Raw genomic sequence first — 23,982 nt, forward strand, 5'->3', positions numbered from 1 at the left:
CCATGAGCCCACGTGTGCCCAGGGGGCCAAGAAGGCCAATGGCACTTGGGTTGTACCAGCCACAGGAGCAGGGCACTGCCCATCCCTCTGAGCTGGGCACTGCTGAGGCACCTCCAGTCCTGAGGAACCCTCACAAGAAGGACATTGAGGGGCTGGAGCATATCCAGAGAAGGGAGTGGAGCTGGGGAAGGGTCTGGAGTTCCAGGAGCAGCTGGGAAAGGGGCTCAGCCTGGAGAAAAGGAGGCTCAGGGGGAACCTTGTGGCTGTGCACAGCTCCTGACAGGAGATAGCTGGGGGGATGTTGAGCTCTGCTCCCAGGGAACAGGGACAGGAGGAGAGGGAATGGCCTCAAGTTGTCCTGGGGAGGTTTAGGTTGGATATGAGGAAAAATTTCCTCCTTGATAGGGTGGTGAGGCACAGACTGCCCAGGGCAGTGGTGGAGATGCCATCCCTGAGGGTGTTTGAAATATGTCTGGGTGTGGCACTTGAGGACGTGGTTCATGGTGAACATGGCAGTGCTGGGGAATGGTTGGGCTTAGAGGGAGTTTTCAACCCAAACAATTCCATGATTCTACCTTTGGAGGTGTCGTGGTGCCTGGGCATGGCTTGGAACTACACATGAACACCTCCCTGCCCCAGCCAGGGTCTCACATTGCCCAGTTCCTAGCATGGTGGCATTGCTGAGAGGGCAGGGGTGCAGCACTGGTGCAGGACAGCTGGGGCAGTTGGACACTGGGGAGCAGCAGGAGCTGCACTGGCCTGGAGAAACCCTCTGAGATGTTTTTTGGTGGCTGCATGAGGCTCCCATGGTGCTTTGTGATGTCTCTGTGCTTTCCCATGTGAGTTTTGGCAGCTGGTGCCCGTCCTTGCCCTCTTGCTGCCCTCATCCACTCTCATTGCAGAGTCTGTAGTGTTTATCCACGGCTGGCAGCAGCTCCCAGGGACATCCCTGGGTGAGGCTTGGCCAATTGCCTGAGGAGCAGGGTCTCCCTGGGGCATTCCTGCACCTCCAGTGTCCCTCTGGTGCTGGGGACACGGGACAGGGTGGCATGGGGGAGCACACTGGGGACTGCCCCGTGGGTCCTCCCCAGCCCACAGGTCCTGGGGAGAGCCAGGGTGAGGGATGGGTCTCTGGGGTGCTTGGAGCTGGCTGGACAATGATGTTTGGGGAATGGGAGTGGGGCAGATGTTGGTGTATGGGCACTGGAACAGCCCAGCATGGCCAGGCTCAAAGTGAGTTCTTAAATCCCCTGTGGAAAATTCATGTGTGCACAGCCCTCTAGTGCTGCTGCTCATGCTGGTGCAAACCCCCCTTGCAGGTATTTAGCCCCCTGGGGGGGGTGGAGAGACAAAGAAATGTTCTGCTGAAGTCCTGCTCTCGTTTTTCCTGAGAGGGAAGAAAATTCCCAATGGTGTTGTGGCTCCAGTTGGTTCCTCTGCCCATTCCCTGGGGCTGCAGCTGCTGTTCATGTCTAGGGCGGGGATGAGGGAAGCACATCATCTTGCTCCAAAAGTAATTAAAGTCAGGGATAATTTTTTCTGGAGGAGGGTGGAACCCTGGGAAGGCGACAGGAACGAGTCTGGGACTGAGCACATCAGAAGCTGCTTTTTATTGTGGCTGCTGAGCTAAATATATCCACAGAGGCACAGAGCAGTTCCCACGTGTCTGCTGCTGTGTGGGGTGAGGGGTGCAGGGTGCTGGGCACTGCCTGTACCCCCAAACACAGCCCAGGGCCCTCCTGGGTGGGTGAGGATCAGACACTCATGCAAAAGCTGTGCCAGGGCAGGGAAAGGTTTCCTATCAGGGAAAGTTCTTCCCCAGAGGGTGCTGGCACTGCCTGCCCTGCCAGGGGCACCCTGTACCCCCAAACACGGCCCAGGGCCCTCCTGGGTGGCTGAGGATCAGACACTCATGCAAAAGCTGTGCCAGGGCAGGTTTGGGTTGGATCTCAGGAAAGGTTCTTCCCCCAGAGGGTGCTGGCACTGCCCAGGCTCCCCAGGGAATGGGCACAGCCCCGAGGCTGCCAGAGCTCCAGGAGTGTTTGGGCAGTGCTGCCAGGGATGCCCAGGGTGGGACTGTTGGGGTGTCTGTGCAGGGCAGGGGTTGGACTGGATGGTCCTGGTGGGTCCCTGCCAGCCCAGGAGATTCCTGATTCTGAGTCCCAGTGGCTGCTCAGGCCTGGATGTGGCTTGCCAGGGATGTGGTTTGAAGGAATTAATAGCTGAGTTTATGGAGCACCCGGGGACTGGAGCTGTGCAGTCATTAGCACTAATGAGAGCTATCGGCACGGCCTTGGCTCCAAACCCCTGCTCCTGTCTGTGAGTCCCCTGGGAGCCCCCAGCTTCCTGCAGCCCCTGTGCCTCACCACGGGCAGAGCTGTGCAGGTCCTGCAGTGGGGCAGCAGTGTCTGTGAGTCCTGCAGAGGGGCAGCAGTGTCTGTGAGTCCTGCAGAGGGGCAGCAGTGTCTGTGAGTCCTGCAGAGGGACAGCAGTGTCTGTGAGTCCTGCACAGGGGCAGCAGTGTCTGTGAGTCCTGCAGTGGGGCAGCAGTGTCTGTGAGTCCTGCAGAGGGGCAGCAGTGTCTGTGAGTCCTGCACAGGGGCAGCAGTGTCTGTGAGTCCTGCAGAGGGACAGCAGTGTCTGTGAGTCCTGCAGTGGGGCAGTGTCTGTGAGTCCTGCAGAGGGGCAGCAGTGTCTGTGAGTCCTGCACAGGGACAGCAGTGTCTGTGAGTCCTGCACAGGAGCAGCAGTGTCTGTGAGTCCTGCAGAGGGACAGCAGTGTCTGTGAGTCCTGCAGTGGGGCAGTGTCTGTGAGTCCTGCAGAGGGGCAGCAGTGTCTGTGAGTCCTGCACAGGGGCAGCAGTGTCTGTGAGTCCTGCACAGGGGCAGTGTCTGTGAGTCCTGCAGTGGGGCAGTGTCTGTGAGTCCTGCACAGGGGCAGTGTCTGTGCACAGGGGCAGTGTCTGTGAGTCCTGCACGGGGACAGCAGTGTCTGTGAGTCCTGCAGAGGGACAGCAGTGTCTGTGAGTCCTGCACAGGGGCAGTGTCTGTGAGTCCTGCAGTGGGGCAGTGTCTGTGAGTCCTGCACAGGGGCAGTGTCTGTGCACAGGGGCAGTGTCTGTGAGTCCTGCACGGGGACAGCAGTGTCTGTGAGTCCTGCACAGGGACAGCAGTGTCTGTGAGTCCTGCACAGGGGCAGCAGTGTCTGTGAGTCCTGCACAGGGACAGCAGTGTCTGTGAGTCCTGCACAGGGGCAGCAGTGTCTGTGAGTCCTGCAGTGGGGCAGCAGTGTCTGTGAGTCCTGGAGAGGGGCAGTGTCTGTGAGTCCTGCAGAGGGGCAGCAGTGTCTGTGAGTCCTGCAGAGGAGCAGCAGTGTCTGTGAGTCCTGCACAGGGACAGCAGTGTCTGTGAGTCCTGCAGAGGAGCAGCAGTGTCTGTGAGTCCTGCACAGGGGCAGTGTCTGTGAGTCCTGCACAGGGGCAGTGTCTGTGCACAGGGGCAGTGTCTGTGAGTCCTGCACAGGGGCAGTGTCTGTGAGTCCTGCACAGGGGCAGTGTCTGTGAGTCCTGCACAGGGGCAGCAGTGTCTGTGAGTCCTGCAGAGGGGCAGCAGTGTCTGTGAGTCCTGCACAGGGACAGCAGTGTCTGTGAGTCCTGCAGAGGGGCAGCAGTGTCTGTGAGTCCTGCAGTGGGGCAGCAGTGTCTGTGAGTCCTGCAGAGGAGCAGCAGTGTCTGTGAGTCCTGCACAGGGGCAGTGTCTGTGAGTCCTGCACAGGGACAGCAGTGTCTGTGAGTCCTGCAGTGGGGCAGTGTCTGTGAGTCCTGCAGAGGGACAGCAGTGTCTGTGAGTCCTGCAGAGGGACAGCAGTGTCTGTGAGTCCTGCACAGGGGCAGTGTCTGTGAGTCCTGCAGAGGGACAGCAGTGTCTGTGAGTCCTGCACAGGGGCAGTGTCTGTGAGTCCTGCAGAGGGACAGCAGTGTCTGTGAGTCCTGCACAGGGGCAGTGTCTGTGAGTCCTGCAGTGGGGCAGTGTCTGTGAGTCCTGCACAGGGGCAGTGTCTGTGAGTCCTGCAGTGGGGCAGTGTCTGTGCACGGGGCAGTGTCTGTGCAGGTCCAGCTCTGCTCCCACGTTCCCAGGCAGGGGTTGGCTGCAGTGGGTGGGATGGGATGGGTGGGTCAGGCTCTGCCCAAGCCAGGAGCCAGCTCAGCCTCGCCTGCCTCAGTCCCATCTGCAAGTCCAAGGCTGGGGACAGCTTTTGGGCTGGGTGGTGCTTTGCTTCAAACGGTGAGGACTGTATTGTCTTGTGGTTTTGCATTTTGCATTTCAATCCTTTGTAGCTGGGGTTTGATGTGTCTGTGTTGGAGCGAACGGGGCTGTGCTGCCCTGACTCTGCCAGGCTGGGGCTGATCCGGTGCCACAGCCTCTGTCTGTGCCCAGCCCTGCCAGGGGCAGTGGGGTGGGTGAGCCAGGGCAGCTGTGAGGGGCTGGTGGGCTGGGGGCAGTTCTAGGTGCAGGCTCTGTGTGCCCAGCCCTGCCTGTCACCCATTCATGGAGGTGCCTGGTGGTGTTTCTGGATGTGGCACCCCCTGTTCTCAGCTGCAAACAGGTCAGGGTTATGGCTGGCTGCAGGAGCTGAAGCATCCCCTGCTCTGTATGCTCTGTGCTTCAGGCAGAGCTGCTGTCTGTACCCTGCCTGCATGAGCCATGTTTCCAGCAGGTGTTGTAGGGTGTCCTGAGCTCAAAGGGACCCACAGGGTTCACTGACTCCAGCTCCTGGTGCTGTGCAGGACACCCCAACAATCCCACCCTGGGCATCTCTGGCAGTGCTGTCCAAACACTCCTGGAGCTCTGGCAGCCTCTGGACCATGCCCAGCACCTCTGTGGGAAGAACCTTTTTCTAATACCCAGTCCTGGCACAGCTCAGGCTGTTGTATTGGGTCCTGTCACTGTCACAGAGAGCAGAGATCAGAACTGCTCCTTGTCAGGAAGCTGCAAACCTCAATAGGTCTGACCTCTGGCTGCTTTTGTCCAGTCTGAACAAGCCAAGTGACCTCAACTGCTTCTCAAATGGCTCCTCAAGGCCCTTCACCATTCTTATGTCCCCCCCTCTGGACACTCCCTGATATCTTCCTTCTTACACTGTGGTGCCCCAAACTGCTCAGCACTCAAGGTGAGGCTGCAGCAGTGCAGGGCAGTGAGGAGCAGTTCTTTTCCCCCTGTTGTGCTGGACTGGGCACACTCTGGGACATGGCTCACAGGATGGGCTGTGCTCTCCTCCTCAGGGCCACACTGGTGTCCCCCAGGCCTGTGCTGCCCTCACCCTGCTTCTCTTCCCATAGGATCCGTCCTCAGCTGCCCAAAGAGAAGATAGAGGGATGTCACATCTGTACCTCAGTGACACCTGGCGAGCCCCAGGTGCTGCTGGGCAAGGACAAGGCCTTCACCTATGACTTTGTCTTTGACCTGGACACGTGGCAGGAGAGGATCTACACGACGTGCATGGGGAAGCTCATCGAGGGCTGCTTTGAGGGCTACAATGCCACTGTGCTGGCCTATGGGCAGGTATGGGCTCTGGCCTCAGTGAGGGCTCTCCAGGGGGGCTGGACAGGGCACCTGGGGAGGCTGAGGAAGGTGGAGGGTGTGGAGTATTGATATATTACCAATATAGCCAGACAGGACGTGCCTGAGCTTGTCTGGCCCTGCTGCTGAACCAAATAGTGGCAACTGTGGTGTTTGACCCCACAGACACTTTTGGCTGGCTGGGTGTGTGGTGTTTCACCCCACAGACACTTTTGCCTGCCTGGGTGTGTGGTGTTTGACCCCACAGACACTTTTGGCTGGCTGGGTGTGTGGTGTTTCACCCCACAGACACTTTTGCCTGGCTGGGTGTGTGGTGTTTCACCCCACAGACACTTTTGCCTGCCTGGGTGTGTGGTGTTTCACCCCACAGACACTTTTGGCTGCTGGGTGTGTGGTGTTTCACCCCACAGACACTTTTGGCTGGCTGGGTGTGTGGTGTTTCACCCCACAGACACTTTTGGCTGGCTGGGTGTGTGGTGTTTGACCCCACAGACACTTTTGGCTGCCTGGGTGCTGCAGTTGGCACTGGAGACAAGTCCAGGCCTGCAGGAGCTCTGGTGGTGCTGGGATGGAGCTTCCCCCCATAACAGGGGCTGCTCCTCAGGTTTCCCTCTGTGGAGAAGCTTTCAGGCCATGGTGAAGGAAAGGAGTTGGTTCTGATGGAGGGTTTGGATCCAGAGCTTTATTCTGGCCCTCAGGCCTCTGAATGCAGCACCAGCTCCAACAGAACTCCCTGAGCCCGTGGCTGCTGCTCCTTTAACCCCGGGGAGAGGGGCAGGGAAGGGGCAGGGAGGCACCAAGCAGGGACAGGAGGGGAGGGACAAAGGGACAAAGGACACCTGGATGGCCCAATGCCCCCAGGGGTAGAGGGCATCCTTTGGATCTGCCAATCACTCAATGCCCTTCTGGAATGCCAGGATTGACAGACAGTGCTGGGAGGGGAAGGAGAGGGGACTGACACACCTGGGAGGGAATGATCAGGGGAGGGACCCGGGGTTCTGAGGTAAACCCTGAAATCACAATGTAACAGTGGAGGATCTCACCCAGGTGAGGATCTCACCCAGGAACCTGCAATCCTGGGTTGACCCAGCACTCTGCACTGGGATGTGGGTGCAACAGTGACACTGAATGGTGGCAGCAGGGAGGACACATGAGCAGGGGTGTCCCTCCAGCCCAGGCTGAGAGGGGCTGCAGAGTGAGGATATGGATGGAGTCAGCTCCAGAGCAGCAGGGCTTTCCTGCTTGTTCAGCCTCTGAAAGTGACGTGGAAATTAGGAAAAGTGAAGTTACTGAGGTAATAGTGGATGATGAGACAGAACTTATATTTGTACCCTGTAAGGAGGTGAGGTCCTGGATGTGGAGAGAACAGAGTTGTCCCTGGTTGGGTGAGAGCTGGGAGCAGGGATGGCCTTGGGTGGGAGGAGGGGGTGGCAGGGCTGGCAGTGTGGGGCTGATGTGTCACTGGGGGTCACAGTGGCTCAGCAAGGGTGTTTGGGGAGCCTGAAGTAGCAGAGGGAGAATATGGGGTGTATTGGGCAGAGCTGAGCCTGGGAGGGCCCAGCCAGCTCCTGTCCCTGTCTCTGCACAGACTGGAGCAGGGAAGACCTACACCATGGGCACTGGCTTCGACATGAGCATCTCAGAGGAGGAGCAGGGCATCATCCCCCGCGCCATCAGCCACCTCTTCAGCGGCATCGAGGAGCGGCGGCGGGCGGCGCAGAGCCAGGGCCTGGCAGCGCCCGAGTTCAAAGTCAGCGCCCAGTTCCTGGAGGTGAGTGGGTAATGGCAGGTCTGGGGTAATCACCTCTCATTTGGAGTTATTATAAAACAGAGCACTAGGGCTCAGGAGCTCAGTCCCTGGGTAGGGACCGGGTGCCCGAGGCTCGCTCGCTCATGCCAAGGCCGCGGGGCTGCCATCTAGCAAGCATGGTGATTATCAGCTTATTAAATATTAAACCCCGAATGTTTCGGGGTGTGTCCTGCCTGACTTGGTCTGGCCTCGCTGCTGGACCAAAGGCAGCAGCTGTGGCGTTTTTCACCCCAGAGATGCCTTTGGCTGGCTGGGTGCTGCAGCTGGGCACTCAGAACAAGTCCAGGCAAAATAGGAACTCAGTTTACCTTTGGAGGAAAAGGTTCAGACGGTGAAGAGAAAAGGAGCAGGTTCTGCCGTGTAGCTTAGATCCAGAGTTTATTGTAGCATGGTAGATTTCTGAGTCTGGCAACAGCTCCAGACCGACAGACAGAGACAGGACCACGGCAGAGACCCCGACCCCATGGTCTCGTGTCCTTTTTAAGCCCCGGGGACAGGGGGAGGGGAGGGACAGGTGAGGGCCAACCAGGTGTGAGCAGGGGAAGGCTCAGGGGATGTGGATGCTGGGACAAACCAATGAGCCCAGGCCTGGGGGGGTCTGCCAGTCACTCAACACCTTGCTGGAAGGTGCCAGGCAGGAGGGCAAAAGGGGAGGGTGAAAGGTTGGCATCCTTGAGGGGGTTGGGATAGGTGAGACAGGAAATGGTGACACACTGCAACATCAGCTCTATAGTGATTGCAAGCTCTCAGGATTTCAGCTCTGCTTGCTTGGTAGTGGTGCCCTGGGCTGGAGGCTGCAGCAGACGGAGAGAGAGGAGAAGGAGAAGGCGCAGGCTGTTCCACAGAGATGGCTTTGTTTGGGGAGGTCTGTGAAGGGTCTCTGCTCTTCTTCTTTCTCCCCTAATGGGGTACAGTATGCTTCTTTTATAGGGTTGGAAAGGATCCAAGCTTGACCAATGGGTAAGGGGTTAACATGGGTTACAGAGGGTTATAGGGTGGAGGTTATAGGTATATATACAGTCTTATAGGGTTACAGAGATAGGTTAAGGGTGGAGGACAGGGAAACAGGAATTTTCTTTTGCTGTTTCAGCATTCCTATTGTTCATATCCTCCATGGTGCTTTTCCTAAATCTATGGGGTTTACTACACTGGGGGACACCATGGCCCTTGCATCTGTGCCTTGGGCTCCTCCAGATCTTCCTGACCGAGCTGCACCCTGTGACAGGCATGGGGCTGTGTGCTGGTGCAGTGGCTGGAGGGAGCTCCCACCATGGGGAAGGGTGGTATGGCTTGGTCCCCTGGGGATCCGGGGACTCTGGGCTGTCTGACCCCTGTTTGAGGTCAAGGATAGCCCTTTCTTCTCCTCCTGTTTCACCCTGGACCAGAGCTCCCAGTGAAACAAGAGGAGGAGAAAGTACCACCCTAGGGGGGGCTGGGGAAGGACTGGGCTATTTTCCATGTCCTTTGTTGCATCTCTGACCTTGAGAATGCATCCTCTCCTGCCTCTGCCCAAGCTTCTCCTGTTCAAAACCTCTTCCATTAACTGCTTCACTCCCTGGAGAAGTTTGTCCTGGGAAGCACATGGACCTTGTATGTTGGCAGCATTTTTCCTGGGGGTGCAAGTGGGAACTTTTAAGGCCCCAGTGAGAAAGCAGAGGGTGGTGCTGAGCAAAGCTGAGCTCCCAAGCAAGCTTCATCTGGTTGAGGCTGAGGTTTTGAGAGGAGATGGGCAGGGAGGGGCCCTGTGCTGTGATCTTGCCTCCTGGTGGCTTTGTTGGCCATCACATCTGGGTGTCCTCAGATGCTGATGGCTTGGAGAGGGCCCAAAGTCACTTCCTTCCTACCCATGTCTCCATCTGCAGAGCCCCTGTGGTGCTGTTGTGTCCTCCCATTCCCCTCACTTGGCCCATCCAAGCTCTGGTTTTCTGCCCAGTTGTGATCAGTGTGTGGGGCTTCTCTTGAGTGATCCTTTGTGCTGGGCTGGAAATGGGGACAGTTTCCTGCCTGTCCTGAAGTTCTGCATGGCTAAAGCAGCACATGGCCATGTCAGGCACTGGTCACCAACCCTGGTGTCCTGGCAGGGGCACAGGACTTGTTCTGGCTGATCCCTGTCTTGTGACTTTGCTGCTGGGAGCAGGTTTAAACCCTTGAGGAGCCTGGTGGCACCAGGGGCACCAGGGATGGATTAGTCTGATCCCTTGTGCTGGCCAGGAACCTGCAGTCCTGGGGTGACCCAGCCCTGTGCACTGGGATGTGGGTGCAAGAGTGACACTGGATGGTGGCAGCAGGGGGACAGATGGGCAGGGGTGTCCCTCCAGCCCAGGCTGAGAGGGGCTGCAGAGTGAGGATGTGGATGGAGTGAGCTCTGGCAGGGCTTTCCTGCTTGTTCAGCACTCCCTGGTCCCCCTCATCCCTTGCACACCTGACAGAGATGCCTTGGGCTGTGATGAGAGTGGGGTTTCACTGGCTCCTGTGGCCAGGTGAGCCAGGAAGGTCAGGGGGATGTGGAGCTCCTGGGTGTCTGCTCAGTGGAGCTGCCTGTGTGCACCAGGAACTGAACAGGTTTGGGCAGCAGAAGCCAACCCAAAGCTCAGAGCTTTGCATGGCAAGCTCTGGAGCACCAGTCTGGTGAGGAGAGGCTGGGGGAACTGGGGGGCTCAGCCTGGACAAGAGGAGGCTCAGGGGGATCTTCTTTCTCTCTACAGCTTCCTGAGGGGAGGCTGGGGCTGGACAGGGGTCGAGCTCTGCGCCCAGGAACAAGGAACAGGAAGAGAGGAAACAGCCTCGAGTTGTGCCAGTTGAGGTTTAGGTTGGATATTAGGAAAAATTCCTTCCCTGAAGTTGTAGTGTGGCATTGGCACAGGCTGCCCTGGGCAGAGGTGGAGTCACCATCCCTGGAAGTGGTCAGAAGATGTGTGGGGACATCTTCTGGGGGTTTAGTGGTGAACATGGCAGTGCCAGGGTAAATGGTTGGACTTGGTGATCTTAGAGGGCTTTTCCAGTCTGAAGAGTTCAACAATTCTGTGCTTGTGCCTCCTCTGGTACACATGCACCAGAGTCACCATCCCTGGAGGTGTTCAGCAGATGTGTGGGTGTGGCATTTGGGGACATGGTTTAGTGGTGAACATGGCAGTGCCAGGGTAAATGGTTGGACTTGATGATCTTGGAAGGCTTTTCCAGTCTGAAGGATTCCACAATTCTGTGCTTGTGCCTCCTCTGGTGCACATGCACACACCCCAGCTCCCTGCCCAGCCTTGCAGGCAGTGTGAGCACACACAGCTATGGGGGAGTGGCAGCAGGTGCCAGAGGGCAGCTCCTGCCCATCCTGCAGTGCCAGGGCAGCTCCTGCAGTGCCAGAGGGCAGCTCCTGCAGTGCCAGAGGGCAGCTCCTGCCTGTCCTGCAGTGCCAGGGCAGCTCCTGCAGTGCCAGGGCAGCTCCTGCCAGTCCTGCAGTGCCAGAGGGCAGCTCCTGCCCATCCTGCAGTGCCAGAGGGCAGTTCCTGCAGTGCCAGAGGGCAGCTCCTGCCAGTCCTGCAGTGCCAGAGGGCAGCTCCTGCCCATCCTGCAGTGCCAGAGGGCAGTTCCTGCAGTGCCAGAGGGCAGCTCCTGCCAGTCCTGCAGTGCCAGAGGGCAGCTCCTGCAGTGCCAGAGGGCAGCTCCTGCCCATCCTGCAGTGCCAGGGCAGCTCCTGCAGTGCCAGAGGGCAGCTCCTGCCCATCCTGCAGTGCCAGAGGGCAGCTCCTGCCCATCCTGCAGTGCCAGGGCAGCTCCTGCAGTGCCAGAGGGCAGCTCCTGCCCATCCTGCAGTGCCAGAGGGCAGCTCCTGCCAGTCCTGCAGTGCCAGGGCAGCTCCTGCCCATCCTGCAGTGCCAGAGGGCAGCTCCTGCAGTGCCAGAGGGCAGCTCCTGCAGTGTCAGGGCAGCTCCTGCCTGTCCTGCAGTGCCAGGGCAGCTCCTGCAGTGCCAGAGGGCAGCTCCTGCCCATCCTGCAGTGCCAGGCTTGAGCAGCCTCGTGCTTCCCCTGCTCACCCCACACCCACTGCTGCCCTGCCCAGCTCTACAACGAGGAGATCCTGGACCTGTTTGACAGCACCCGCGACCCCGACTCGCGCCACCGCAAATCCAACATCAAAATCCACGAGGATGCCAGTGGGAGCATCTACACCACGGGGGTCACCTCACGCCTCATCAGCTCCCAGGATGAGGTGGGTGCAGCATGGGGCAGACACAGAGCAGGGGTGGCAGCTTGGTGGGGGGATGTCAGAACTCAGCACATCCCTCTGGGTGTCCAGAGTTGCCAAAGCCCCTCTTGGGGAGCTTGGAGACCCTGGCACACAGCCCAGAGCACCTGGGGATTTAATTATGACCTGTGGAGCAAATTACCAGCTTTGTATGAAGACCTGAAAGTCACAGAAGTTTAAATAATGCAATAATAAAATTATCACCAGGTGAAAGGGTAGATTTTGGGATTTTTAGAATGAGGGTTTTGGGGACAAGATGGAAGGACTTGGGTGTGTCCAGCCTTTCTTCTTCTTTACCTCCATCTTCTGCTGTGATGCTGGCACTTTGGGATTAGTTTAGAATAGAAGCTCACTGTCTAACATAAGTGATAAGTATTAGAAAGTAACTGTAAATATGTTATATGTAGTTTGTAGTATAAAAAGACAGCACCACCCTGGGGGTGGTCAGAGTGCCTACACTGCATCCAACAGACTCCAGGTCACACACTGAGCAACCATATATCCATTTGGAAACTCAGATTAATTTTAAATGGGACTCTTACTTGGAGATGAAAACTTTCAGTGAAAATCCTATTAATTCACATACACCTTTCCTGAGAATCCTCGTAACCAATACACAGGAATGTTATCCTAAGGGATTGGGACCCGTGCCAGAGAGTTAATTTGCAAGTTGCAGCAGGCTGCCCTTCTGAGTGGACCTCAGCTGAGCAGGAGAAAAATTTTATAGATAAGAATTAATAAACAACTTTAAGAACAAAAACTGAAGAACTCCAGCTCGTTCTTCGGACGTGCAGGCTGAAACAGAGACTTTTCACATATCTCAGAGCTGCAATTAACAGCAAAACTCCTGAGAGGGGGAGATCTCTCCCAGGGTGGGAGTGCAGTCCTGGGGGTGTTCTGGAAAAGGTCAGAGTGTCCCCTGAGCTGCACAGGGTCTGTCCTGACTCCCTAGAAGGGTGCTTTAAGGTTTCCTTCCCTGCCTGGTGTTGTTGCAGCTGATCCAGTGCCTAAAGCAAGGAGCTCTTTCCCGCACCACAGCCAGCACCCAGATGAACGTGCAGAGCTCCAGATCCCATGCCATCTTCACTATTCACCTGTGCCAGACCAGAGTGTGTGCCCGCCCAGAGCTGGTGAGATGTGCTCCTGCCTCATGGCCAGCCTGTTCTTGGGTTCCCTACCCAGGTGATGAATGAAGTTCCCTTGGGAAGGGGAGAGGGTTTGAAGTCTAAGAGAAGCAGGGATTTCTCTTTCCAGTCACAGCCTGCATTAGGGTTTAATGGGAGCTGAGGGTGAACTGATCTGAGGCAGGATGGCTCAGAGCAAGCTGCTCTTGGGATGCTGTCCCCATCTCTGGGGGCTGGATATGGAGGGTGAACGCTCAGAGTCTGGCTGACACCTGAGTGAAGGCCAGGGAGCCTCTGCTTGCTCCAGTGTGAGGTGCTGACCCCTAGTGTGTCCCTGGCTGCAGGTGAATGAGGAGGTGAGCAGCCTTCTGGATGGATCCCAACCTGCTGCTGAGTACGAGACCTTGACAGCCAAGTTTCACTTTGTGGACCTGGCTGGCTCAGAGAGGCTGAAGCGGACGGGTGCCACGGGCGAGAGAGCCAAGGAGGGCATCTCCATCAACTGTGGGCTGGTAGGGCTGCACTGCTGGGCAGGGGGGGAACAGGGCAAGGCCTGCCAGGGGAAGCCTCTAACACTTCTGGCTCTTGCCTGGAGCTGCCCTGGGCTGTTGGGGTACTGCTGTCGTGGCTGGGGTTTGTGCTGCCTGTGCCTGAGGGGGAGAACACGCAGTGCCAGTGGTGGGAGCACAGCTCTGCTGCCAAAGGAGACTCCTGCTGTGGGGAGGGGTGCAGCTGGGCACAGGGGTGCAGCTCCCAAAAGGGTGAGATCTGCTAATCAGAGCTAAAAACCCCACTGTGGGGCTTGATGCTTCTTCTCAATGCAGCATGGAGAGAGGCACAGCCTAGGCTAAGGGGAGCCCCACGCCTGCCCCTTGTGCAACCCAAACCTGTGCTACAGTGTGTGCCCCAGGCCTGAGGTGCTGTACCCTCAGCCAGGGCTGAATCTGGGGGGGCTTCCCTTTGTGTTGGTAGCTGGCCTTGGGGAATGTCATCAGTGCCCTTGGAGACCAGAGCAAGAAGGTCGTGCATGTGCCCTACCGCGACTCCAAGCTCACCCGCCTGCTGCAGGATTCCCTCGGGGGCAACAGGTAAGGGGGACCCAGGTGGGGGCTGAGCTTGGGCTGAGGGCTGCAGGGGCTGTCCCCTTGCCCATGGGGCTGAGGGGGGTCTGGAGCTATGGAGGAGCTGTCTCAGGACTCCAGTGGCTGCTTGGTGAGGGAGAGATGCCTTCTTCCAGGCACGGCATGACTTTGCAGATGTAAAGACATCATCAGCCTCAGGTGCAATCAGTAGCTTTGGCAGAATCAGCTGATGCAAAACCCTCCTGAGCCCTGACAGATCTGGGACTTGGCAAGTGTTGGTGCCCAGAATGGGATTGAATTCCCTGCCTCTTCTCCAAAGAGGGAGGCATTGAGGAAGGGCTGCCTTTCCCAGTGCTGTGTGTGATGTGCTTGAGGAGTCTTGTGGATGCTCTGGCTGCTCTAGCTCTGGGAGGGATGAACCCAGTTCATAGCTTGTTTTAAAACCCAGAAGGGCCCAGGATGGGCTCCCATCCAGGATGGGTGTCTGGGGGCACGTGGTCTGTGCTGAGCCCTGGGTTTGTACCTGCTGGGTTGCTGAGCTGTGCAGGGACTGTCTTTCACCCTGCCCTTGCCATCCCCAAGCCAAACCATCATGATTGCCTGTGTGAGCCCCTCTGACCGGGATTTCATGGAGACTCTGAACACTCTCAAGTACGCCAACCGCGCTCGCAACATCAAGAACAAGGTGGTGGTGAACCAGGACAAGACGAGCCAGCAGATCAGCGCCCTGCGCGCCGAGATCGCCCGGCTGCAGATGGAGCTCATGGAGTACAAGGCAGTGAGTGGGGCCAGGTCCTCTGTGCCCAGCAAGGGAAGCACTGCAGCCAGCTGTTCACTGCCCCCAGTGGGATGGGGTGTCCCTGCTGTGAGCAGGTTTGCCCCCGAGCAGGCTGCACGGGCCGGAGAGCTCAGGCCTTTATGGGGACAGACTGCCCAAAACCCAAGCAGCTCTCAGCTGCTGGCTACCTTTAGCAAGCATAAGGGATATCAGCTCTTTAGTGATTATCAGCTCTTTTGAGTTCAGCTCTTTTGCTTGCTAAGGTGCTGCAGGCCAGCTGGCAGACAGAGAGAGAGAGAGAGAGAGAAGGCTGCTCTGGAGTTCCACAGCAATGTCTTTACTGGGGGTCTGTGAAGGGTTCCAGCGATGGCTCTTCTACCAGAATGGGCTAAAACAGCCCATTCTATAGGGTATAGAGGGATCAGAAATTGTCCAATAGCAGGGGTTAAGAAGAAGCGACCTATGGGGTTACAGACAGATAAGCTGGGGTCCAAAAGGCAGAAGACAGGGGCTTGCCATGACTTGGCATTTCCTATCTTCAGGCCTCTGCTCTCCACGGGGCCCTAGCAAGCCCATGGCCTGCTACAATGGGGGAGAGAATTGAGAGAGTAACAGTGAGAAAATTCCTTGGTTTAGATACAGTTTAAGAAGTAAACCAAACCACAGAATTCATTCCCCGTGTCCCATCACAGGGAGGTGCTCAGCCATGCCCAGCCCAGCAGAGCTCTGTCAAGTGTAGCAGTGACTTGGGACAACACTCCAGGCATCCCCTGTTTCTTCTTCCTTCCCCCAGCTTTATATGCTGAGCATCACATCCTGTGGTTTGGGATATCCCTGTGGTGAGTGGGGGACAGCTGTCCTGGCTGTGTCCCCCCAGCTCCTTGTGCACCCCTGGCCCAATGCTGGTGGGGGCAGAACAGCTCCTGACTCAGCAGGAGCTAAAATCATCCCTGTGGGATCAGTGCTGTTCTCAGCACAGATCCCAAACACAGCACCACACAAAAGCTGCTGTGAGGAAAATGAACTCCACCAAAGGCAAACCCAGCTGATGGAGCAACCCTGATGAGGAGACAGAGACAGGTGCAGAAAGGGCCTTCCTTGTGTTTAAATTGGGGCAGGTTTAGTGGGACAGACCCTCCTGCCTCCCATCCCCTGCCCCCTAGGAGAAACTGCTAGGAGGAGTTAGGAGGCTTAAGAAACAGGATCTCAGCTCAGGACCTTGGCCAGGTTTTGGGGGTGGTAAGGCAGGGAGAAGCCCTGAAGCCTCTCCCACCCTCTGCCTGTTCAGCTCAGGCTCTCCTGGTCCCTGCAGGTTTGTCCCTGCTCTCTGTCTGGGGCTGCCCCAGGGGTGCACTTGTGGGTCTGTGTGTCCCAGGCAGGTCTCCGTGCCCCAGCTTGCCCTGCCCTCAGGGGCTCCCCTCCTGTGCCCCCAGGGCAAGCGGGTGATCGGGGAGGATGGCACGGAGGGCTACAGCGACCTGTTCCGGGAGAACGCCATGCTGCAGAAGGAGAACAGCGCGCTGCGCATGCGCGTCAAGGCCATGCAGGAGGCCATCGACGCCATCAACAGCAGGGTCACCTACCTCATGAGCCAGGAGGCCAACATGATGCTGGCCAAAGCAGGTGGGGCTGGGCTGCTACGTGGCATGGGGGGGCAGCAGCTGGGCCAGGGGCCGGGGGACAGCAGGGTGAGCCTCTCTCACCGGTGCCTGTGCGCTGCAGGTGACGGGAACGAAGCCATTGGCACCCTGATCCAGAACTACATCCGGGAGATTGAGGAGCTGAGGTGAGTGGGCACTCAGCTGGGGGGTCTGGGCTCCTGGGGCCAGGAGGCTCACACAGCTCAGTGCCTCCAGCGTGGTTGGGGTGGACTGGAAGCACTGCTGATAACACAGGGTTAAAGGAGGCCCAGCCTTGATGCCAGACAGTGCTTTGGCTATTGTTGCCCCTTGGTATGGGCATTGATGGAGGGGGAAGTTCTATTTGAAGTGCCTGGAACCTTTCAGAGACTGCTGCCTCCCACAGTGGGTCCATGCCAGTCTCTTGCTTGATCCTGGTCCCCTGTCTGGCAGCATTATGGCTTTCTGACCCGTCATTAGGGGGAATGGCTTAATAGTGACTCTCTCTCTGGCTCACACCATCCGAGCACATCATGTTCAGTCTGTAGAAGACTGGGGAGACCTTAGAGCCCCTTCCACTGCCTAATGGAGGCTATAAGAAAGGGAGAGCACTGGTTTTTTGGTTTTTTTTTTTTTTTTAATGTGGACAGATAGCTATAGCACAAGGGAAAATAGCTTTAAACTAAAAGCGGAGAGATTTAAATTAGAAGTTAGGAAGAAATTCTTCCCTATGAGGGTGTTGAGGCAGTGGCACAGTTTGCCCAAAGGAGCTGTGGCTATTCCACATCTGTAAGTCTATGGAGCTTGCAGCAACCTGCTCTAGTGGAAGGTGTCCCTGCCCCTTCCATAGCAGGAATGTGGACCGAGATGAGGTTTAAAGTCCCTTCCAGCCCAAACCACCCTGTGATTCTAAACCCAGGCAAGACCCCCTGTTGGGCCAGTGGGATGGCCCCTGTTGGACTGTGCTGTTTGCACTCCCTAGGACGAAGCTGCTGGAGAGCGAGTCCATGAACGAGTCCCTGCGGCGCAGCCTCTCGCGGGTCTCTGCGCGGGGCCCCTTCCCCGTGGGCTCCTCACCGGGCGCGGGCCTGGCCGGGCTCTGCAGCCCCGCGGCTGCGCTGGACACCGAGGCCTCCGACGTGCTCCGAAGGGCCAAGCAGGACCTGGAGCGCCTCAAGAAGAAGGAGCGGCGGCAGCAGAGGAAGAGGTGAGGGGAGGTGTTGGCAAGGGGGAGGCTCAGTCTGTCCCTGTGGGGCTGAGTCTCCTGCTTCCCCTCTCTCTGCTACAGCCAGAGCCCACATGCCCGCCTTCCCCTCCCAGCCCTGCCTGTCCTTGGTCTCCTGCTCTCCATCATGGAATTCCAGAGGCTGTTTTACCCAAAGGGTCCAAAAGCAGCAGGGAGGGGAGGATGGCCCAGCAGAAGTTGTTTCTGGCCTCTCTCATGCTGGGACTCACCAGACCCCCTCTGTTCCTGCCAGCCCTGCCTGTCCTTGGTCTCCTGTTCCCCATCACATAATTCCAGAGGCTGTTTTACCCAAAGGGTCCAAAAGCAGGGTGGCCCAGCAGAAGCTGTTTCTGGTCTCTCTCATGCTGGGACTCACCAGCCCCCCTCTGTTCCCCCCCAGCCCAGAGAAGGAGGCGTTTAAGAAGAGGCAGAAACTGCAGCAGGACAATGGGGAGGAGACGGATGAAAATGAGGTGGAAGAGGTGAGTGGGCATTGTGTTCATGCTGTGGGGGTGTCTGAGTGTGGAGCACTGAAACTGCCACACGTGGGACAGGGACCAAGCTCAGCCTGGCCCTGAAGCAGGCTGGAAGGGTCACTCTGCTGAGGACTCCATGCTGGAGCATGGTGGAAGCTGGGTACTCCCCAGTCAGCCTGGATGTAGAATGAGGAGTCCACGTTTTTGGGGGCTTGGTTTCAATCAGCATAGATGAAGAGGGGTCAGCTGGGAAGGGATGAATGGGTCAAATTGCTGTTCCTCTCAACAGTATGTGCTGGGGGTCCAGAAATGGTGCTGCAGCCCCTGGGCATCCTGTGTGGGAGGCTGAGTCCCACTTGGGGGGCTGTGGCCCATTGCTGTTGGGTGAGCTCAGGTTTGGAGGAGGGAGGAGCTGTGGGGAGAAGGACAGCCCATCCTGCTGGCTGAGATTAGGCACTCATCTCTTAGGAGGAGGAAGAACAGGATGAGAGTGGCTGTGAGGAAGAGGATGGGCGTGAGGATGAAGATGAGGACTCGGCCAGTGAAGAGAGCCTGGTGGACTCGGACTCGGATGCAGAGGAGAAGGGTAAAGTGGAGATGTGTGTGCAGCCATGGGCATGGAGGGGCACTTGCTGGCATCTCTGGCAATATGCTCTGCTCTTGGGGAGGCAGAGCCCACCATGCCCCAGCCACGTCTGCTCTGTGGGACTTGGAAGAGCCCCAGGGCTGCTGCAGTGCTCCTTCAGTGCTGCTGCTCCCCAGCAATGGGGGTTCCCATCAGCTCCTCTGTCCTCTCCATGTGCTGTGACTCAGTGGGGCCATGCAAGTGATGCTCCCCATGCCTCCCAGCCTGACTTTCTCCTCTGCCTCCAGCTGTGAATTTCCAGGCTGACCTGGCAGATCTGACCTGTGAGATTGAGATCAAGCAGAAGCTGATTGATGAGCTGGAGAACAGCCAGCGGCGGCTGCAGACCCTCAAGCACCAGTATGAGGAGAAGCTGATCCTCCTGCAGAACAAGATTCGGGACACACAGCTGGAGCGGGACCGGGTCCTGCAGAACCTCAGTGAGAACTGCCTCACCCTTGGGATCCCATTCCCAGACCCCAGTTCCAGCTCAAACCCAGCTAACTCTAAGTCAAAGCATCCACCCCTTGCTCTGGTAGAGCTTTGCCATCCCCCTGCTTCTCCTTGAATCCCTGGCACCCCCAAGACTTTGCTTGTCTTGCCATGGGAGCAGCATCAGTCAGCTGCACAGCTCTGCACCCTGCTGGTGCTGCAGAAGGGTGGCAAAGTCTCTTCCAGCCTTGAGCACCACTTCATGAGCTTCGGGGACTCCTGGGGACACTGGGGGGCAAAAGACCCAGTGGTGTGGCTGATCTCCAGGCTTAGATAGGACAGGGTCACCCCTGTGTGTGGCTGTGTGTCCCAGTCTGCAGCTCTGCTCAGGCCAGCCCTGTGTCTCCACTCAGTGCTGAGCTCTTCCAGCAGATATTCCCAGACAGACCCCAGTTCCTGATGGGTGAGGGGGGCTCAGATGGGACAGGGAGGGATGCAGTGCTTGGTGCCTCCAGGCAGGTCTGTGGGTACAGGCGGATCCTGAGGTGCATTGTGAGCTCTCTCCCCACCCACCAGGCACCATGGAGTGCTACACCGAGGAGAAAGCCAACAAGATCAAGGCAGACTATGAGAAGCGGCTGAAGGAGATGAACAGGGACCTGCAGAAGCTGCAGGCAGCCCAGAAGGAGCACGCTCGCCTGCTCAAGAACCAGTCCCGCTACGAGCGCGAGCTGCGCAAGCTGCAGGCAGAGGTGGCCGAGATGAAGAAGGCAAAGGTACCTGGATGTGCCGGGGCAGGGAGGATTCCTGGCCAAGGCCGGAGCAGTGTTTTGCACTCTGGTGGGAGTGCAGAGTGCTGTCTGCTGGGTGTGTGGTGCCCCGGGGCGGTGGCACAGCGGCCCCTCCTTGCAGGTGGCGCTGATGAAGCAGATGCGGGAGGAGCAGCAGCGGCGCCGGCTGGCCGAGACCAAGAGGAACCGGGAGATCGCGCAGCTCAAGAAGGAGCAGCGCCGGCAGGAGGTCAGAGCCGGGCTTGCCATGTGCGGGAGGCATGGAGAGGGGACACTTCAGAAGCAGGGGGAAGGACCACAAGGGTCCCCAACTCCCTGCTCTGCGTTATCAGCCTTTTTGGAGGTGTCTTGGGCTGCCAAAAGCCTCTGCACTCTGCCTTGAGATTGTGAACTGGTCTGGCTGGGGAGAGGGGGTGTTTGTTCTGCTCTGGCACTCCAGGTGCTCACAGATAGCTTGGTAAAGCCTCACTGGAGGTCCTAGCAGAGCACAGCTGGATGAACAGCTCACAGAGGCTTCCCACTGCTCCTGCTGGAGTTGTGGGGATGCTGTGGGAGGGGAAACGTGCAGCCAGAGCCAGCTCAAGGCTGGGAGACTGCTCAGTGTTAAAATCAGGAGTGAGACTGTGCCAAAGGGAGCACTGGGACTGCGACCATGTCTGGGCTGGACCTCAGGGGTGTCTTTTTCTTTCTCACTCATGCAGTTCCAGATCAGGGCTCTGGAATCTCAGAAGCGACAGCAGGAAATTGTGCTGCGGAGGAAAACCCAGGAGGTGAGGAAAGGGGGTTTCCTCCACATAGCCCCCAGCTTCCATGGGGGTCTGGGCCTCAGTGCTTGGCTCAGAGAAATCCCATCTTTCAGACAGGGCTGGCTTTGGGAATCCCAAAAGGCAGGGAGAGGTTTTATGGCTCAGGAACCAGGTGGGAAATGGATGTAGGCAGCAGCAGAGTTCCCCATCCCGAGCAGCAGAGCCTGGTGCAGGGGTGGGCTATGAGGGAGGAGAGGGAGCCCCATGAGGCACAGATGTCCCTGGGCTTTGCTGCTTTGCTGCTCTCAGACCTGTGGGGCCTGGGGGTGATGCCAATGGGTTTAGGCTGGGTGAGACTGCCCAGCTGACACCATTTGCTGTTCCTTTGAGGGAGTCCCCCCTAAGCTGTACGTTCCTTGGTAGCAGCAGGCAGGCAAGGAGACTCCACACGGCTCCTGAGGGTGCTGATTAGATGAGGGTTTATTGGGGGTCCCACCCCCAGGAGCAGCATGGTTTCTGAGGGAGAAGGGGGGAAGGGGGAGGGAGGGGAAAAGGGCCAAGAGAGAGCCTGGTCTGCCTCCCACAGCTTAACAGGGAGATTCAAAGTGGGCACGGAATAAGCCTTGGGCCAGTGGGATTACAGATCCATGATACTGCAGGGGAGGATCACAGGCTTGGATGAAACCCTACATTTTCCAGGGGTGAGACAGAGCATACATTTAACTGAGATGTAACAGCACAGACCCTCTCCTGTGTCCTCCCTGCGCGCAGGTGTCGGCGCTGCGCCGCCTGGCCAAGCCCATGTCGGACAGGGTGGCGGGCAGGACGGGCCCGAAGCCGGCCATGCTGGACTCGGGCGCCGAGGTCTCGGCCAGCACCACCTCCTCCGAGCCCGAGAGCGGCGCCCGCTCCGTCTCCAGCATCGTGCGCCAGTGGAACAGGAAAATCAACAACTTTCTGGGAGACTCCTCAGCCTCCATTAATGGGGCTCGGCCTGTCAGGTCAGGGCAGGGGCTGGGTGGTCGGGGGTGAGACATCCCAGGGATCCCATGCCTGGCTTTTGGTGGGTGGTGGAGATTGAAGGGTGGCTGCTTAGTGTCAACTTGAGCCATATTAAATCACTGATCCTTTGATAAGCTGTGCTGGCAGAGTGTGACTGTCACCTGGGCTTGAGCTCAAAGCTGGCCTTCCATGAGGATTAAATGTTGTGGCATAAGCCCTGCTGGACTCATCTCTTGTCCCGCTTTGCTAAGAGGAAAAGTAGGGTGATATATGGTCTCCTTGAGCCAGGTCTCATAAGCTCTTGGAGATCTATATCACACCCAAGATAGCTCAGCTACCTTAGAAGGCATCAAATCAGCAGGATGGCTTCTGTGGTAGTGTTGGAAACAGAAAAGTTTTAATAAAAGGCAAAATAACAAAACTCTTTACAGAGAAAAACCGAGCCAGGTGCAAGAGGTTCTTGCTCCTGGTAAAACACCTCACAAAAGCAATTAGTTTCTTTGTTCTTTTCTTTTTCTAGTAAATTGCTCAGGTGGCACTTTTTAGCTCCTGTCCAATTGGCTATCCTTAAGTTTGAGGTGAAGTCCCCCAAATCCTATGAGGTGTCTTTTTACCTAATCAAAGAAAGAAACTTCTGAGCTTTTTTCCTTTTGAAGAAGACAAAGGATAGTTTTGTCACTCTGTCAACAGAGAGCACATTCCTCCAGCTGGGCAATGCAGAAACAACACAGATGCATCCTCTGTTTCTGGCCAGCCAGATCGCAGATCCTGGGGCAAGCCCAGCTCTCCAGCACGGTGTGGCCATCTGCCCAAATGCCTGTTCTTCCCTCTGGCTGTAGGAAGAAGTTCCCCAAGAAGGGCTCGAGCCAGTCCTTCAGCAAAGCTGCCCGCCTCAAGTGGCAGTCCCTGGAGCGGCGCATCTTCGACATTGTCATGCAGAGAATGACCATTGTCAACCTCGAGGCAGACATGGAGAGGCTCATCAAGGTGGCTGTGGCCCTGGGGACAGAGAGGGCTGGCTGGTGGGGGCAGGACAGGGAGGTGGCCATGTGGACAGTGCTAATCCCCCTTCCCTTTTCCCCCAGAAACGTGAGGAGCTGTCGCTGCTGCAGGAGGCGTTGCTGGGCAAGCGGGCAAAGCTGCAGGCAGAGAGCCCCAAGGAGCAGAAGGGTCTGCAAGAGCTGAACGAGGAGATTGAGGTGCTGGGGGCCAACATTGACTATATCAACGACAGCATTTCAGACTGCCAGGCCACCATCATGCAGATTGAGGAGACCAAGGTGGGCAGAAGGACTGGGTCTGGCTGGCAGGGAGAAAATGAGAGCATTCCTCTATGGCAAAAGCATCCTTGGGCACAGCCAGCTGTGGCTGGGATCTGCTCAGAGGACCCAGAGTCCTCTGAGCTTTCACTCTTGATGGGGCTTCACCTACACAGTCACTTTTCATTAGGTGATTAATTACAGAGAGGAGTTCTGGCAGGTCCTTGCATGTCCATGCTGCCCTGGAATTGTAGGGAGCCTGCAGCCCCCATTTGCCCATGGGGCTGGTGGTCACTTGTACCCATGGTTGTTGCTTCATGCACTGGAAACATCCCAGGAGGATTGGCTTTTTCCCAGCAGAAACCATCTAGATTTTGTGTCCAGTTGTGATACTGGGCATGCCACTGGGCAGCTCCCAACTGCCCTCAATGCCTGCAGCCTGAAATGGAGGCTATGTGCTGTCCCTGGCTTGTCCCCAGCTGTCACCTTGATTAGCAGGAAAGAAGGGCTGCTGTTAATTCACACTAGGCTTTGGGTTGTGGATTTGGGTGAGCCTGGTGTCTGTTCAGTGTCTAGTTTTGTGTTGGAATCAGAATTTCTGTAGCAGTGCATAAACCCTTCAGCACTGGACAGTCCCATGGCTGGATGTCTCCAGTAGCCACTGGGCAGACTGGGGAGGGTGAGGGTTGGACTGGGCAGTGCTTGCAGGGTGATGGAAGTGCTGTGCTTGCCATGGAGGCCCATCCAGCAGCAAAGCTACCCTGCTGCATCCAGCCCTTGTCCCTCTGTGTTTCAGGAGGAGCTGGACTCCACAGACACCTCGGTGGTGATCAGCTCCTGCTCCCTGGCTGAAGCCCGGCTGCTGCTGGACAACTTCCTGAAAGCCTCCATCGACAAGGTGTGGGGCAGGGCTGGGCTGTGCATGTGTGACAGGGCTTCTTTTGGGTGCCAGGGTGGGGGCCTGGTGGCCAGGAGCTTGCCTGAGTGCCGGCATTGCTTGCACAGGGGCTGCAGGTGGCCCAGAAGGAGGCGCAGATCCGGCTGCTGGAGGGGCGCCTGCGGCAGACGGACGTGGCCAACTCCTCACAGAACCACGCCCTGCTGGATGCCCTGAGGGAGAAGGCTGAGTCACACCCCGAGCTGCAGGCACTGATTCACAACGTCCAGCAAGGTGGGGCCTCAGGCAGGGGCAG

General features: G+C 57.5%; 1 protein-coding gene across 5 annotated transcripts in view; it reads left to right on the top strand.

Moving 5' to 3' along the window:
- The window catches only part of KIF21B (kinesin family member 21B), a 61,010-nt gene that overhangs the window by 13,128 nt on the left and 23,900 nt on the right, over positions 1 to 23,982 (top strand). For all 5 annotated transcript variants that reach the window (XR_013185158.1, XM_054648609.2, XM_054648610.2 and 2 more), the window contains exons 2-22: positions 5,340 to 5,562; positions 7,169 to 7,351; positions 11,445 to 11,594; positions 12,626 to 12,760; positions 13,099 to 13,266; positions 13,727 to 13,842; positions 14,419 to 14,614; positions 16,048 to 16,237; positions 16,337 to 16,400; positions 17,216 to 17,440; positions 17,859 to 17,940; positions 18,403 to 18,520; positions 18,808 to 18,999; positions 19,568 to 19,767; positions 19,904 to 20,011; positions 20,484 to 20,552; positions 21,300 to 21,529; positions 22,370 to 22,517; positions 22,616 to 22,810; positions 23,586 to 23,687; positions 23,795 to 23,960. Coding sequence is in view for 4 of the 5 variants with exons in the window: in XM_054648609.2 (XP_054504584.2) it covers positions 5,340 to 5,562; positions 7,169 to 7,351; positions 11,445 to 11,594; positions 12,626 to 12,760; positions 13,099 to 13,266; positions 13,727 to 13,842; positions 14,419 to 14,614; positions 16,048 to 16,237; positions 16,337 to 16,400; positions 17,216 to 17,440; positions 17,859 to 17,940; positions 18,403 to 18,520; positions 18,808 to 18,999; positions 19,568 to 19,767; positions 19,904 to 20,011; positions 20,484 to 20,552; positions 21,300 to 21,529; positions 22,370 to 22,517; positions 22,616 to 22,810; positions 23,586 to 23,687; positions 23,795 to 23,960 (3,260 nt within the window). In the remaining variant the exon portion in view is untranslated. The remainder of the gene's footprint in view (positions 1 to 5,339; positions 5,563 to 7,168; positions 7,352 to 11,444; positions 11,595 to 12,625; positions 12,761 to 13,098; positions 13,267 to 13,726; positions 13,843 to 14,418; positions 14,615 to 16,047; positions 16,238 to 16,336; positions 16,401 to 17,215; positions 17,441 to 17,858; positions 17,941 to 18,402; positions 18,521 to 18,807; positions 19,000 to 19,567; positions 19,768 to 19,903; positions 20,012 to 20,483; positions 20,553 to 21,299; positions 21,530 to 22,369; positions 22,518 to 22,615; positions 22,811 to 23,585; positions 23,688 to 23,794; positions 23,961 to 23,982) is intronic.

The sequence above is a fragment of the Agelaius phoeniceus genome, chromosome 25 (assembly GCF_051311805.1).
Source record: "Agelaius phoeniceus isolate bAgePho1 chromosome 25, bAgePho1.hap1, whole genome shotgun sequence".
Lineage (NCBI taxonomy): Eukaryota > Metazoa > Chordata > Aves > Passeriformes > Icteridae > Agelaius > Agelaius phoeniceus.